The 16,141-nt window shown below is 33.8% G+C and overlaps 1 protein-coding gene and 1 pseudogene across 2 annotated transcripts; one reads left to right on the forward strand and one right to left on the reverse strand.

Annotated features, from left to right (window-relative positions):
* Positions 1-3,087: 3,087 nt before the first annotated feature.
* On the forward strand, positions 3,088-6,974 carry LOC143603689 (uncharacterized; annotated as a pseudogene). Its single transcript, XR_013148111.1, has 11 exons — positions 3,088-3,214; positions 4,202-4,409; positions 4,492-4,646; positions 4,750-4,843; positions 5,617-5,687; positions 5,762-5,869; positions 5,948-6,069; positions 6,179-6,267; positions 6,353-6,412; positions 6,519-6,623; positions 6,703-6,974. The product of XR_013148111.1 is annotated as an uncharacterized LOC143603689 (transcript).
* A 383-nt stretch (positions 6,975-7,357) lies between these two features.
* On the reverse strand, positions 7,358-10,065 carry LOC143603688 (jasmonoyl--L-amino acid synthetase JAR4-like). The gene is made up of 3 exons (XM_077080422.1): positions 9,752-10,065; positions 9,570-9,671; positions 7,358-8,936 (listed from the first exon to the last, which is right to left on the reverse strand). The coding sequence occupies exons 1-3, from the start codon at positions 10,033-10,035 to the stop codon at positions 7,601-7,603; spliced, it is 1,722 nt and encodes a 573-aa protein (XP_076936537.1). The 5' UTR covers positions 10,036-10,065; the 3' UTR covers positions 7,358-7,600.
* Positions 10,066-16,141: the final 6,076 nt, after the last annotated feature.

The raw sequence follows: 16,141 nt of genomic DNA on the forward strand, positions 1-16,141 counted from the left end.
ATAGATCTGAGCAAATCATTGATTTCTAGATTGCACGAAGGCGATTGATTTTCAACTATTGCCACCGCTGTAGGTTGGACATGTCATCGGAGGAAAGAACGGTAAGCTCCGTTTCGGTAACCTCTTGCGCCGCCGCCATTTTAAATCTATAGTAATCGTGCCTAGGGTTTACACAGTGGAATAGAGAGGGAAGGGATTTTGAAAATGAGGTTTAATACTGTCTGCTGCAGTGATACTTGATCATCTTGTTTAGGGTATTATAGTTTTTTATTTTTTTAATAACAATATAAAAAGACCAATTTGCCCCTAAGTTAACGATCAAAATTAACGGAGTTAACCATTTGGACGTAATTGGCAAAAGGTGGGAAACCTTGATGGTCCATATGCAAAAAACAAACTTTTTGGACGAAAGTCGTAAAAATGACCAAACCTCAGGGACGATTTTGGCACTTTACTCTTGATTGATTTTTATTTTGAAAAAAAATTATTTTGTGATATAAATAAAGTCAATTTATGTACACATAGTATAGATACAAGCTAGACTCAATACATTTTTTCATATACATTATGTATTGTTTTATTTGTAACTTTATTATTTAGATCATTTTGTGTGTCACACACTAAAGCTAGTTTTATATAATTTAAAATACAATATTATGGTATTATATCTTAATATGTGTTATGATATAAGTTTGATATAAGGTTTTATGATAACCTAAATTATATTTAATATTTTAGCATTTTAGACTATAAATGAATCACTTTCATGCCTATCGGTAACACGGTAGAATAATAATTTGTGGCAAATGACATTTAAAGTCTTTGGAAGTCGACTAGTTAGCATGATTAAGTAGCGTGTATGAATTCCTAAATCCTAATCTCACTTGTGTTATCGGTTATAATAAATCCATGATAAAGAGAATAGCATTCGTAATGTTAATTCCAATATCCTTAATCCAAGCAAACCATATTATTCCCCTTGCTATATGTTTGTTCTCAAATTTTTCAATCCATACAGTCAAAATACTCTAATTGACTAATTTCATTTAAAAAATTTGTCTTATAAGTTGATATTTATATCCACCGAAAATTATTGCTCATTGAAACAGCTAAAACTAAATGGGTGCTTTCAGCAAATGATAAATCTAGAGGGATGATTACTACAATTTAGACATCTACTTAAATTTTGTGAAAAAATAATTGGAAAGGATTGTAACATGTGTGAACTGTGAAGCTTTACATCTATAAGAGCATTCACATCTCATCCTCCATCCCATCCTCTGAATTTATGTGAGGAGGGTATGTAAATTATAGGGTGAGGTTTTGAGTGGTTGTGAGTGTAAATTATAGGATGGAGAGAAAAGTGTAGTGATTTTTTGTAAATTTGGGAAAACATTTGAGGAACATTGTTTGCCCCTATTTATTTTTTAATATTTGTTAGATTGGTTGTGAGTAGAGGAGAGAGAAAACTGTAATGATAAAGGTATAAAATATATTATTTAATTGAGCAGGAGAGAGAAATTTAGTGTTTTTTAGTGTAATTATAAAGATAGGGATGAAGAATGGGATGAGAATGCTCTAAGTTGACTGCCTACAATGACTCTTGAGAAGTCAACCTTAGCGCATCTCAGATTCTCAGTACCCCTCAAATTTTTGAGACCAATGATATATTTTAAATTTATTTCAATTGTTTGAAGGAAAAAAAATATATTTCCAGATTACAATACCAAAATATGTTTATTGTTGACAATATATTTTCTTGATTCGTTCTTGATTTTAAGGTTTTATTAGTATAAACAAGACAGTGGAAAAGTATATCATTAAACAAGTTGAATTGAAATTGATGAAGTATGAGTTTATGAATGCGTAGAAGTTGTATGCTAAATTGCACGAGGAATGACTTGTGTTTATGCTATACGTAAAGCTTATAATTACACATGTTGCTTAAAGTGATTCGTGAATCATAATTTGTGTGATCAAAAGTTCATAACGAGATCTCAAGATTGTATGATTGTATGTAGGGGTGTAAACGAGGCAAGTTGACCTGTCCAAACTAGAGCTCGACTTATTTAACTTAGGAGAAAGAGAGCTCGAATACGTCATATGATATCTAGAAGGTTATATATATTTTTGAAAAAATCTTGCACTCAAAATTAATATTTCAATTACCGGTGTAACGAGATATAGTGCTAAATGATGCAAGTATATAATGATTAGGGTGCGTAGCGAAGGTAAAAGAAAAAAAACCTCCAGATAACGATTAAGATTTTATGGAAGTGCGAGGTAAGAAAGGAGATTTGAATGGATGAAGGATGTTGTCCATCAATGACACGACTGAGTGATATCTTGACAACAAGATGATGCTATTTGTTAGTGATGTATAATAACAAGCAATTTATTCTCCCGTTAATAGCGTAACCTAACACGAATGTGAAATAGGCTTCGCTTCTTGAAGTGTGACAATATTGATATCAAATTTCGATTTTGCAATGTCTATAAAACGCAAAAAATGGAGTCGAATTCTATAATAAAGACTTCGTTAATGTGGAAGATCTTGTAAAAGTGGGTAGGGAAAATTCGATAATATTCTAGTTATAGAACTAGAGAGACCACGACAGGCTAAATGATGTACTTCTAAATATACTCATCCTTGATTCAGAGAAAGTTTGCAACGTGGGAGATAGAATGTCATTACATAACAACCAATGTTAAGTTCTCAACTACATATCTGTGTATAGTGACAAATGATAAATAGCTTCGGTTGGCCAAAGACTCGGGTAGTTCACCGCTTCTCCGTTGAGACAATTGATCAACCAAAAATTAGAAAAAAAGGGCGAAACCAAGAAGGTTATATTCATAGTTGGTCGAGTTGGGTTCCATTAAAAATGAACTATTTCAAATAGAGGTGCCATAAAACCCCGAACCCGGACCCGATTTGTACCTGAAAATAATCGAAAATCCGAACCGGTTTCATACCCGAACCTGGTTATTTGAAAAACCGAATTTGTGCACCTCTAATTTCATATAGAGAATGACACCAAATAAAAAACACTTGGGCTTGAAACAAAAAAGCCCAAATAGGTTTTAAACAATCATCGCAATGAATACCGGCCGTCGTCTTTTCCACTGATCGATCACTTTTGCAGAATCCGGTGGCGATATTCAATTAAGATTCCGGCGAAACGAAATGGGTTCAAGGCGCCTTCTCGTAGAGGTTTCTTCACTCTCCATAAATCTATCAAATGTTTATCTATTTATTTCCGTGTGATTTACAGTATGATTTGGTTCATTTTGTTCCCATTTTTGTTGTTAATATTGTTTTTAGTTAGTTACCCATTTGGTTTATAACTAATTGGGGTTTCATTCGGGTTAAAATGTTTAATTATCTGACTTAGATTGGGATGTTTTAGGGTTTAAGAATGGTTTATCTTACATGCTTAGGCGATCTCAATTAATAGGAATAGAACTTGGATTTCATTAGGGTTATTGATTGGTTTGGTGTGAAGTATGAAGCTGTTTATCGACGGAAGAAGACTTATTTCATGGTTCTGTTAATTATTATGAAACAAGGGCTGGAATTTGGGTGTATGATTAGATGCTTCTCGATTTCATAATTGACCTGGATTATGAACTTTTTGAGTTAAAACACTAACCGAAACGCAGCCATACACACGCTGACACCCTGCTTACGGTTGACTACTTGACTGGGATTGGGAAATCTGCCTCGAATAGAAGATATTAGGGTTTAAGAAAGGTTTATCATACATTTTTAGGGCATTTTAATTAGTGTTATTGATTTGATAACTATGCTTGTACTTCAGTTGAGTAGTCCTCAAAAAGGAGCTTTTTTATGTATTTGAAGAAAATGTTTCAAAATTGACAATGACGCGTTATCCAATCTTTCAAGAAAGTTTTTGCACTCTTTTTATTTTGGTGCGAATGAAAGTTGCATGTTGGACTTATTGTTAGGCTGCAAGTAGTAACATGTTCGAGTCTGTTACTCTGTTATCGAATGTTTCCCACCATTAACAATCACTGCACACAACCATTGGAAAAAGATGTTGTATAGTGTTTGTTACCAGACATTTCTGCAGTTAAGTGACCTTTTTAACATAATGTTTCATTTTTTTTTCCGCTTCTAGTTTCATGTCTCATTGTGATTATCCAGTAATATCCGTCTCACATTTTGTTTCTTTTATAGGTGTCAAGGCAGAACTCATGGTTGAAGTTGGTTAAAAACTTATTTCCATGTTCTTATCATACTTCCCTAAAGTTTGGATCGAGTGCAGCTTCACCTCACAGTGCTTTCAATAATCAAGAACATAAAATTCAACATCCAACATGCTCAATTATGCTGTCAAAGGCATTATACTCTACAGAAGCTGCCACGGAAGCAGTAGGTCCCACAGGTATGCATTATTAAATTTATTCTTGAAGAGTTTAACAAACTTGCATCATTGTTTAGAGCGGCTTATATGTATTTAATTGCAGAGGCTGCTAAGGAACTGCATGATAAATTGATCAAATCTGTGACAGAACAAAGAACCGCACCTCCTAATACTTTGCTGTGGAGTCTTATAGAAAAATGTCAAAACCGTGAAGACATAAAACTTTTGTATAATGCCTTGGAGAATCTTCGAAAATTTGTTAGTTATTGGAAGCTTAAATCTTCATTGTTTATCATATAACCATATGTTTTTGTTTTATGGTTGAAGTGATTTAATTGTGCCAAATGTGTTTTAATTGCAGAGGCTATCGAATCTTCGAATTTATGAAAATTTTAATGATCATCTTTGTCGGGAAGTGTCTAAGGCGTGTGTACGAGCAGAGGCTATTGACCTTGGTATGATATATAGCATATCAACAACTAGATATTCAAAGTGCCATTTTTTGTTTGCGGGTCCCACTTTTAATATTTAAAATGGCATTTTCATTTTTGGGGGTCCCACTCTTATGATGCGAGGAAAATGAATAAGTGATCGTGGGTCTCGTTTAGGGCTGTTCATAAAGCTTGCGGTTCGAGACTAACTCGAAATCAGCTAGGTTTAAACGAGCAAAGCTGGCTTGGTTTGTAAACGACCAGAGCCCAAGCCAAGGTGAGTTTGGCTTGTTGGCTCGCTCGTTCGGTTCGTTTAAATTAAAGCTCAAGTTTTAATATATATAACTTATAACGCTACTAATTATGAATAATGTGTATGTTGTAAATAACACTTTTTTCTTTATATATATCAGTATGTGTAAATATATAAAATTATTATTTTTCAATAAATGACCTGCTTGACGAGCCATTAGTTGATTTGAGCTTTTTACGAGCCGGGCTCGAGCTCAGCATTTCATTTCGTTAAGATAAACAACTGTTTGGATACGAGCCGAGCTCGAACTCCACATCAGCTCGTTAAGATAAACAAGCCAATCTGCTCAGCTTAGCTTAGTTACAGCGCTAGTCTAGTCCTGTTTTTGTGAGCCTATCTTTATTTTGTTCTGGGTCAAATAAACGAAACTTAAAATCATATATTTATTTCTTAAAACCCCTTAAACCTTATACGACACTTGCAAAGTAAAAACGTTTAGTTGGCATGCCAATAGGACCTGAATCATTATACTTGTCCGTGACAGGAAAGAAGACACTTTGGAAACGCAATGTGTATGGATTGACTCCTAGTGTTGCATCTGCTCACAATATACTGGTATTGTATTCTTTCAAAATTTCCTTTTTTAGTTTCATATGCCATTTTAAAGATTTGATGTCATGTTATTGTAGCTCTATGCTAAGCAACACAATGATGTTAATCTCATGGTGGATGTATTGAAACTCTTGAAAACAAATGATGTGGCCGTGCAACCTGGTACCCGCGGATATTGTATTTAGGTATGTTAATTAACTACATTTGTATTTTATATAATGTGACATGTAAAATCATCTCATATTATATTATTATTCATGCAGCATTTGCTACAACACCAATAGCTGGGAGTTGCTGTGTAAGTATGCAAAAAGGTTTGTCAAGTCAGGAGTAAAATTGAGACGAACTTCGTTTGATACTTGGATGACATACGCTGCCAAAATAGGTCCCCATTTACATCCCTTATTGTTATTAGTTGATTATTATTGTTATTTGCAATATTATTAGATTTGTTATGTTTTGGTCACTTTACACTCGTTGATATCTTTTTACAGGAAATATTGATAGTTTATGGAAGATTGAGAATTTGAGGTTGGGATTGATGAAAACACACACAATCGGAAGCGGGTTTTCATGCGCCAAGGTATTAACCTTTCGAATCTTGTTACCGTCATGTAATATGTTTTGTTTTGCGTGCTGTGCTTGACTAATCGGCTAACTTTTTGCAGGGGCTTCTTCTTGAACGCAAACCTAAAGACGCGGCTGCAGTAATTCAAGTAGTCACTCAGGTACTATTCAGCTTTCATTGTGTGGGTCCCATATATTTTTTTTAAATAAAATGATCTAAAAGAATACAAAATAATAGTTTTTTTACATGTTATTACTTGATGACAGACATTACCGGAGGCGAAAAGGCCGGATATAATGGCAGAGCTCGAGAAGCTGGTTAGTGAATGGCCTTTGGAGGTTATTAAGAGTAAAAAAGACAATGACAAAATGGTAATTCATCACCATATATCCTATAAGAAGGTAACCGTTTCGGTTAATGGTGTATTTGATCTAACTCTTTCATTTACAGGCATTGGCTGCGGGTTTGCAAGAAGATATCCCTGCAATGATCGATAGTCTTTCGGGCTTGGCTGTAAAGGACTTGAAGATGGGTGATTTGACCAATATGTCCTTTTGAGTTGTAAGTTTGATGTTTTATGGTGACTTGACCAAAATGCCCTTGTGCGGGTTGAGAACCGTTGTTAGCTAGGGTTTGATTTGATTTGACTTTTAATTGCGGGTCAAAATAAATAGATGCACTCTGTATTATAATACGTTATTTTTTTTTTGCAAGCAATGCAGTTTTAGAAACACGTATTATTATTTTCATCGATCTAATCTAGAGGTGGGAAATCCTGGTTTTTAAGGAACATGTTATGGGTTTGGTCAACAAAAGTCAATAGCCAGGTAGGTTGGGAACTGATTTTGGATATGATCGGGGTTTTAACCGGATTTTGCTTGTTTTTATCGGGTTTTGACCAGTTGGAGGGGGCACCGGTTCTAATGGGTTCGGGTTCTATGTCCACATCTAATCTAATCTGTAAATTACATCATGTTCATAAAGGGTACAATATATTGTCTACATAAACATGAAATATATAAAAGATACATTTTATATTCATATAAAAGTGAGATAATAGGTAAGTATAAGCAAAAGATACATTTTATATTCATATAAAAACGAAAAGTAACCATAAACGATACTTAGGGGATATTTGGGTGAACTTTTAAATTTTGCTTATTTGATTTTTCAAAAGCAAAAACATTTTTGCCAAACATCTTTTGCTTTTCAAAAATCAAATAAGCAAATAAACAAGTTTGAAAAGCTCACCCAGACACCCTCTTAAAGACAAATTTATAGACGATTCAAATACATTATTTCAAGTCCTCATGAAAATCAAACCATACCATGAACACGACAAATTATCTTAACCGAAAGCATTACTGACATAACTCTTGTCAACATTGTTGCAAAGGATTTGCAACACTTTCCGGTTACTTGGGCCTACACAACGCGGTGTCTTGAATTGGTTTAGTGCGGATCCTTGCCCGACATAATGATTTATAATCTTTTGAAATGTGCCTCTCCTCAGAACCCGGAGTTCTAGAGGCCCAATCGCATTGACTTTTCGCGAGCTCACGTAGCCCGCATCAACAAACGACTTGTCCAAACAATTACAACACTCTTTCAAAACAAAGTCACTTGCGTCCCCACTCACTTCCCAAAAGATCACATAGTGGCCTGGATCGGTGGTTAGGTCAACAAGGCTCGTGAAGTCAACGACTTCGAGTTTCTCATCGGCTAAAAGTTTTGCAGCTGTTTCAACCGATAATTGTAAATCTTTTTCAGTGTTTTTATCTAGGTTGATATTTAGCATCAAGTTTCTTCTACAAACAAACTGCAGTTTGGGGGTGGCGTTATGGAACCCGATAACCTTAACCACATCTCCTAGCCGATAACGATACAAACCTGCAAAATTAGTGACCACAACCTCGTATTCTTCTCCGAGCTCAACGTCGGTTAATCCAATTGGTTTGGGCTCAACTGAATCAGACTCATCGATCTCTCTCAACAGTAAAAATTCAAAATAACCAATGTTAGGAAGCACGGTGAAAGATGTCTTCTCCGGAGGCATATCTGGATTTACATTTGCTCCGATCCACCCCTCCGACGACCCGTAATCCGCACTCAACAACCGTACCCCGCCAGCATAAACTCGTAGCTTTTTCAAATACGGCTCCATTGACCCAGTCATGATCGCGTAAATGTACTTACAATTGGGAAATATTTCTGGGATCAACCCGTTCCAATCATTTAAACCCAAACACATATTTTGAATTTCGTTAGCCAAATCAGGGTTCGGTGTTAGAACTGCCGCCATGGCATTTCTGATTGACTGAACCGTGATCCTGGCTGACAGAACACCAGTTCTGATGTCGGAACAAAGTTCCGACCAAAGTAGCTCAAAGGTCCTAAACGAGTGAACGATGCTATGGGCGAATGTGGACGATATGACTTGGATTTCATCACGGAAAATGAGTCCACATAAGAGATGACAATATAAAGACTGATGGTAATCAGGTGCGAAAATAACTTCATCTGGGCTACAACACGAGGTTTGCATTGCCCGCATCGTTTTCTTAAATTGCGTGCTTCGGTATACGTTTGTGGTCGCAGTTCCCGCAAGTAGACCGCCTTTGGTTGTGAACTGCTTACTCCCAAAGATGAAACTCAAAGCTTTTCCATTTCCAATAGGAAATTCCCTAACATAATTAACAGAAAAGGTCTAATTAGTTTGTAAATTTCGTACCCAACTCATATCGTAATTTAGGGGTCACAATTCCTAAAATGACTTGAATAGTGAGATAACAAGAATTTGGCTTGTCACTTATGTTTAGTTCAATAAGAAACTAACATGTTTAGGTAGTTTACTTAACTATGTCAGACCCTTTCACTTATATATTTTTATAAAGTGAACTCGTTAGCCCGTTTGAATTTAGAATAAAATATATTTTTATAAAGGTAAACTTGTTAACTCGTTTAAAGCTAGAACAAAAAATATTTTTTCATAGGGTAAACTTGTCAACCCGTTTAAATTTAGAACAAAAACAAAAAAATAATTTTATAAGGTAAACTCGTCAACCTTTTTAAAACTAAAATTTAAGAATATAGTTATATAAGGTAAACTCGCCCAACCCATTTAATAATTTATAACAACCCCCCCTCCACACACATTTTGTTAAAATAAATGGTTACTGAGTTGATGTTTTTGACACAAATAAGTATATGGGTGGTGTACGGGTTAATTTATTCAATCGACACGATTACTGCCTCAGACCCATTTACGACCCGTAAATCATTTAAATAAACAAAAACTGTTTTCTCCATCAAAATACCTGTTTCTGAAAGCAAAAGAAGTGCGGTAAATCTGCATTGTGTTTTCAGTCAATTCATCATTGAACGGTACAAATTTGGGCTTTCCTTGAGTAGTTCCAGAGCTACAAACATCAACAAAGAATCAATAAATCACCAAACAAACCCCGGATAGAATCTTCGGTTAATGAGAAATTCTAATTACCTTAGAGTGATGGTGGTGATCGGTTTTCCGGTGAGCACGGGGTGAGAAGCACCATCAGCAATTTTTTGAATATAAGGGTCAAGATCTTTGTGGGTAACAACAGGAACACAAGAAGTATAAGTTTGAGGATCAAATCTACCATCAAGATTCCATTTTTTCAAGTATTCTGCTTCACAATTATCTTTCAAGATTTTCTTTAACGTTTCAATTTGAACCGTTTTTGCATTTTTGGTTAAAGACTCGAATTCTTCTATCACTGATTGTGAATCAAACTTGTTTTCCATCTTCTTGATTCTACAATGATCAATTGGCTGCAAGCTGTTCAAATGCAAATTGTCATGCAAACTATGATAAATAAATAAACAGCTATAAAAAGAACCATGGAATTGAACAAAAGATACACTTTTCTTGATGCCACATTCTAATTAAATAGTCTTGACATGGACACTAATGACAAGATATTATGCATTATTAGTGCGTTTAAAGATCAATTATTTTCGGTTTTTAATAGTAAGAAACTCGTTACATGAAAACTCATGAAACTTAATGCTTGAGGGACATAAATGATAGATGGACTCCACCATAATTACCATTTGTTGTAAAAATGTAAATTTAAATAAACAAACCTAGTAAATCTTACTTATAAAGTAGGTTAGGGAAGATGAAATGAGAGCAAATATTTTCTCAATCTCACGATATAGAAAAACTGCTCCCAGTAAAACCTGACTTTAAAACCATATTTTTGGTACAAATTACAAAAAAGTATATACAATCAAATAAATTTGTTTTATTTGTTTTACTATTATATGGATAGTAAAAAGTAGTGATATAATTAAAAATAATAGTAATAACAAATGATATGATGATGATTGAGAAATGATGGTGGCTTACCTTCAGGAGAAATGAGTAAGTAGTGGAGTACAGGACCGATGGAAGAACCTTAGGGGGGGCATGGCCATATATATAGGCTTTTGTGTTTGTTGAAAATGACAATTTTTAGTCACTTAGAAAATTTAAAATAATATTTTTCCGTCCTAAAATTATAATTATAATACTTTTTGGATTTATTATATTACGGCCGCCGGAAGCATGACACGACAGCCGTTATCACGTGCGGATTATTGTTGTTGTAACGTTGTCGGACCCCGATTCCGGACCATAGATTTTTCTGAACTTGTAGTGTCTACCACTGATATTATAATTTTTGTAGCATTTGTTTTGTTTTATTTGTTTGATTTTATATAAAAGACAAAATTTAAATTAAGAAAAAGATATACATACCAAATGAGTTGACTTACATTTTTCATGTGCAATCTTGTTGGGTATCAACATTTACATTTACAGATTAATGGGTACGAGTAGACGTGTATAAAAGAATCGGTTCCGGACCTCACTCGGTAAAACCGACTCAGAACCGGTTTCAGTTTGTACCCGCTGGACCTAATACCCGGGCTGGATATTTTTATACCAGAAAACCCTACCCGGTTATCCCATTTTTTTTCTCAAAAACGGTTCTTACCCGGTTCCGGTTCCTACGTACCCGAAATAACCGGTTCCGCCGGGTATTTTACATTAAAGGAGTTGTTGTTCAAATAGATCTGGTGGAACCGGTTCCAACGGTAATATAGCCTTTGGAGCCGGTTTTTGAGTTCCAGAATCTATATAAGATGATTTCTTGCCATTTTTTTACCACCAAACTCAAAAACACTAAAAAAACTTCTCGATTTACACTCGTATTACAATCCTGACTTACCTACACCTCCATTATGTTCACTTCCACCACTTGTTATTGTTACAATGGCAAGCACCAACAAGGCCAACAAGAAAGCTTCTACATCCGTTTTTAATTACCCGGTTCATGTTGAAGATGACCCCGAAGTTGTGCGGGTTGTCCTGAATAACAACACCGAAGACGTATGACGGAATTGGGATTTGGTTGAGTTGATCAATGGTGACTTACGGCTCGTTGCAAGTTTTATGGCACTTACTTAAAGCAAGATTCTAATTCTACTTAAAAAAATCACATCAAAAAGAAATTTTGCAAGGCCTTGAAAGAATATCCTGCATCGGACAAAGTCGAATTGTGTCGAGATGGTACCGTCTTTCGTTACAACATGAAAACGGTTCATGATAGAATGACGAAGTTCGTGATTCAACAAGGTTTGTCGTTTAACCACTTTGACAACCCCGAATTGACGGCCATGATTTGAGAAACTCTTCAACCGCGCTACACCCATGTAAGTCGTACTACCCTTAGACGTCATTGTCTAAAAATGTGGGAATGTGCAAAAAAAGGTTTAATTGAGTTTTTTCAAACTTTACAAACGATTGTGAATTTAACTAGTGATGTTTGGTCGGCACCACATGGATTACCGGAATCCTACCTTTGAGTCACCGCTCATTGGGTCGATCCGGTGTCTTGGCAAATGATGAAACGCACCATCGCGTTTGAAAACTTTCCGTATCCGTATACCGTCGAAAAATTGTTTGAAATTTTAGATGAGATAATAACGACTTTTAACAATCGTAATTATTAAAAAATAAATTAAAAGAAAAACCATTAGGCATGTTAACATGTCGACCCTTAGGCATGTTAACATGTTAAAAATAACTGTATAAAAAAATCAGCATAAGAGGATAAACCTTTTCTGCTAAATTAATGCATTTGAACATTCTTTTACAATAAAAACACATGGTACATTTTTTTTGAATGGCAATTCATATTCTCACTAACTCTATTATTAAATTACTAAAAACTTTGACATAATACAACACTGATTTTATAAAAACAGTTGTATTAGATGAAGTTGCATTACACCTAACGCAACTTTTTTTGTTAGATAATGCAACGTTATATTAGGTCTAATACAACTGTTTTTGTAAAATAAAAGTTATGTTAAGGCAATTTTTTTGTATCTTTTAATTCCAATCACGATATTAGAATCAACCTTAAATAATTTAAAACAAATTGTTATTCAACTCTTTAATATCTTAGTTAAAATGAATATCTTGATAGAATCAATCTTCCGGAGCCTTTTTTTCCACCCTCGTTGTAAAATTACGGGTCCAACCCTAGTTAAGGTGATAAACATCTATCTACAATTATATACTTTTATTATCTTTATTTAATTTAAAAGTCTAAATTAAGTGCATCACGCTCACATGTAATTACTTATTTAATATATTTTCATTAAAAAACGTGGTTAACAAATACGAGAAAGAAAGATAGAAAGAAAAAAACTTATTTAATTATTTTACAGTTTTTATGTATGATTTTTGTGCATCATTTTTCTAAATCTAATGCACAAAATGTGTGAATTAAATTACGTGTCACAACAAAATATAGCCGCTATTTATTTTTACAAAATCAAAGCCCCTGAATAAAGTCTTTTTTTTTCTTCAATAAAAGAATAAAGTATATTAGAGATATATTATAATATTAGAGTGGTGCATGTTAATAATTACGTTACAATTTTTTAATTAAAAATATATAGAAATATCATACTTAAATTATTTAAAATAAAATGTTATTTTTTTGTGATGTAACTTTAAATAAAATTCTAATGTATAAAAAAGTTATTACCGATTAAAAATAGGAAGGGAAGTTGGTATAAAAATGAAACTAAAAAAATATATGAATAAAGATACAGGAGACAAGCATACAATATAAGTAATATTTAAATAACTAAAATTCAAGTAAAAATGAAGAAGCAAAATTTTAATTATTTTTTATATAACCACAAAAGTTATTGTGTCTAAAAGACAAATTTGCCCCTTAAACCTAAGATATCATATAACATATCGACTAGCAAGAAACTAGCCGATCAAAAACTAGCTATTAAACTATTAACCATATGTATTAAATTTTAGTCGTGTTAATTAAGATTTATATAACATTGTATTGTTCATTACAATATAATATAGATATATTAAAACTGGTGGTCGGTATGGATGATACCCGTCAATATCAATACATACTCATATATAGAAATTCACTTTTTTAACAAAAGTGGCGTTTAGCCCGGTGGTTTGAGTGTGCGTCCTGTTCTAGAGGGGGGCAAGATTGAGTCTTGCGGATCGAAGGTTCTTCCGAAATTTAAAGTTTTTTGTTTGTGTTCTTTTTATTGTTTTAACTTAAGTTTATTTAAGTAATTTTAAAAAAATGATATATTTTTCCTTTATATAAAAAAAACCAACAAATTAAACATGCATCGGTATTCTTTTTGACGTATTATGATTTTTTTTTGTTTTCTCTTTTGGTTGCTAAATTTCGATAACAAGTGATTCTATAACGAGTGCAGGTATCTTAACAACCCATATTGATACCAACTGAGTTTCTACCGCGTTCCTGTCGTAGCGTGCGGGTTGAATTCAATTAGCCATTATATATTTACTATATACACTACCAAATCATTGTGATGGTGTAATTTCTAAAACGACCATAAATATAACACGAAACATCAATCTCGCGGAAACATATACCGGGGGTTGATACATAAACATCAATCGGGGTTCGTATCAGGCCAAGCCCGGAAACATCAATCTCGCGGGTTGATTTATAAACATATTTACATATTTTTTTCCCTCTAAAATGTGTTTAATGAATATTGTTGGGACTTTTATGCAATACTTTATAAGTTAAAAACGAAATAGTTATCAAGGTTTGTAGTTTAGACACAACTCTTTGCATTTGTTTTTTAATTGAAATTTTATAACTTTAGATTATTAGTATAAAAAAAATAAAATGAAGTTGGTCAACCATTTCATATTGTCATGTTGTTGCCAACTGGTGAACACATGTGTTGTGTTCGAGTGTATGTATACAACACGATCTTAGAGTTCGTATCATGTCCAATTCATATCCACATTTTAGTTTGTGTCAAACTCTACACAAGCATGTAAAATTGACATGTTATTACTTTACGATGTATAGTTTATATTTTATGGACACCATGCTTGCGGTACGCGCATATAACGTATATATGTGTGAACTCTCGGGTGGATAAAAGTGAAACAACACTAATTTTGACGTTATTTACTAATCTCGTGAAAATAACGTTAAAAGTGGCGGAAGGTTATTCATGCATCATGTGGTGGCGTTAATAGCCAAAAGACAAGGGTAAATGCACTAATCAGCCGGTAACCCGATGATTGAGTGCTATGTGCCTTATGTCCAAAGCTTGATGCAAAACTACTATCAAGCCGGGGGTCTCACCGGAAGTAGCCTCTCTATCCTCATGGGGTAGAGTAAGGTTGTCTACATCTTACCCTTCTCAGAACCTACCATAGCTTTGCTACTAGTGGAATATACTGAGTACGATGATGATGTTTTATTGATTTATTTAGTAAAACTAGTAACATATAATTAATCTCCCACTATAAAAATATAACATGATTTTTCAAACCTTGTTATAGTTTTATATAATCTAAAGGCCTATTATTATTATTATTATTATTATTATTATTATTATTATTATTATTATTATGAGCTAAAGTCCTTTTATTTAATACACGATACATAATGAAAATGATATGTACTAACATATTGAACTGAAGCACGTGCTGAGAGAGGACGGAGATATAATACAACTGCCGTTGCCTGTTAGAGATAAAGTATGGGCCAATCTTACTTTTTGCATGTCATTTTAAGTCTGTCGTCCATGAGGTCTTCCAAGTTCCAACAGAAAATTATGATATGTGTCCATGTGTTTTATGAGCAGGGTACTATACAGATCCCATTCTTTAATTGAGTGATTTGTGTCATCGTGGTTTTCTGACGGGCGTACTATGTCTCCTGCCGTTAGTTGACTAGCTGATGACAGTTCGATTGGAAGGGTTATTTAGTAATTAGATAGATAATAATAATAATAATAATAGAAGTAATTTACCAATTCAGAATGAACAATTGAACATACACAATTGAAAGAGCACGATAAAAAGAGATCATAAGTTAGCATTCCCACATACGCATTTGTAACTATACAAAATATCATGTTGTATCAAGATTATCTGACAATCAAGTACTATTTGTGTTCGGAAGCATTTTTATCATCAGCAAATTATAATAAGTTCTTCGTAAGATCAGCTGCATGTTTAATAGTGGCTATGCTTTGGGCACTTTCCCCTTTCTAAAGCCCCATCACAATCTCAACCTACAAATAATCTTTCGCAAAAACATAAAAAAGAAACAACATAATTACATAAGTTGAAGGGTTTAGTGAAACTTCAACATAATATTTATTCGTTTACTAATTTGGAGTTAATGTGCGTTAAATGATTTCCATGTCTTTCTTGAAAAGAATTCAAGATTGATTCCTTTAAATATGGTGGCAAGCGATTATAGTTCCTTATTCGTTTCATCGTGTACCGTATGTTGAAGCGCGTGTTTGA

This window comes from Bidens hawaiensis, unplaced genomic scaffold, assembly GCF_021521415.1.
Source record: "Bidens hawaiensis isolate Kalapana, Puna unplaced genomic scaffold, B.hawaiensis_p1.1 tig00062432_1, whole genome shotgun sequence".
NCBI classification, from domain to species: Eukaryota; Viridiplantae; Streptophyta; class Magnoliopsida; order Asterales; family Asteraceae; genus Bidens; species Bidens hawaiensis.